General features: G+C 30.3%; 1 protein-coding gene across 1 annotated transcript in view; it reads left to right on the forward strand.

Moving 5' to 3' along the window:
• The window catches only part of LOC103599419 (cytoplasmic dynein 2 heavy chain 1-like), a gene marked incomplete at its 5' end in the record, with an annotated part of 226,059 nt that overhangs the window by 36,937 nt on the left and 188,125 nt on the right, over positions 1–997 (forward strand). Inside the window, one exon of the mRNA XM_008583524.1 lies at positions 127–213. Within this exon, the coding sequence (XP_008581746.1) occupies positions 127–213 (87 nt within the window). The remainder of the gene's footprint in view (positions 1–126; positions 214–997) is intronic.

The raw sequence follows: 997 nt of genomic DNA on the forward strand, positions 1-997 counted from the left end.
ACAGTATTTAATTACTGATGATTTTCATTGTCATATATTTACTGCAAGGTTACATTTTAAGTTGCTGCTGCTTTATTGTTGGTATCTAAAATAAAATGACTTTTATAATATTGAGTTGTATTTTAGGAATTTGAAGAAAACTGAAGACAGAAAAAGGAAACTAGAAGAGCTTCTTAATTCTGTTGGTCAAAAGGTATCAGAACTCAAAGAGAGGTAAGTTAAGTTTTCCTTTATAGAGTTATTATTAAGAATGAATTAATGCTGATCACCATGCTGTATGATGACCGTTAATTAATGTCTAATTGATTTTAAAATGTGAGTGAATCTTATTTTCTTGTGTATCAACAAAGAATAAGGAAATTGAAAAATAAGTGTGATTTATCAATTTTAAAATTCTAATTTGGCAAAATTAAGATATTTGCCATTTTTTATACAACTTGTACAGAAATATGAGAGGTGATTTAATTCAACAAATATTTATTGTAAAACCATGTACAAGATGTAGTATGAATTGTTCGGGTGAATAAAGATGTAGTTTTCTGTTTCCAGGTTCTAAAGCATTGCTGTCCAGTAGAACTTCATGCGATGATGGAAATGTTCTATAATTTGTGCTATCTGATATGGTAGTGATAGTCCTATGTGGCTGCTGAGCATTTGCAATGTGTATAATATGACTAAGGAACTGAATTTTTAATTTTATACTAGCCACATGTGGCTAGTGGCTACCATATGGACAGCTCAATTCTAGAGTCTTATGTCTAAGAGAGGAAGGAAGGCACTTAGAGAGACAATGAGATATACTGTAAAGTGCATGGAACTTAATGTCAGACACATCTGTATATGAATTTTAGATCCTGTACTAATTATTGGTAAGACATTGTGCAATAACCTCTTTGGGTCTAAGTTTCCATGTCTGTAACATGAGAATTGTATTATTTTGAACCATTGTTCTGAGAATTAAATGACATGCTGTTTTTCTTTCTTTTATTTATTTTTT

The sequence above is a fragment of the Galeopterus variegatus genome, unplaced genomic scaffold, assembly GCF_000696425.1.
Source record: "Galeopterus variegatus unplaced genomic scaffold, G_variegatus-3.0.2 Scaffold2954, whole genome shotgun sequence".
Classification (NCBI taxonomy): Eukaryota; Metazoa; Chordata; class Mammalia; order Dermoptera; family Cynocephalidae; genus Galeopterus; species Galeopterus variegatus.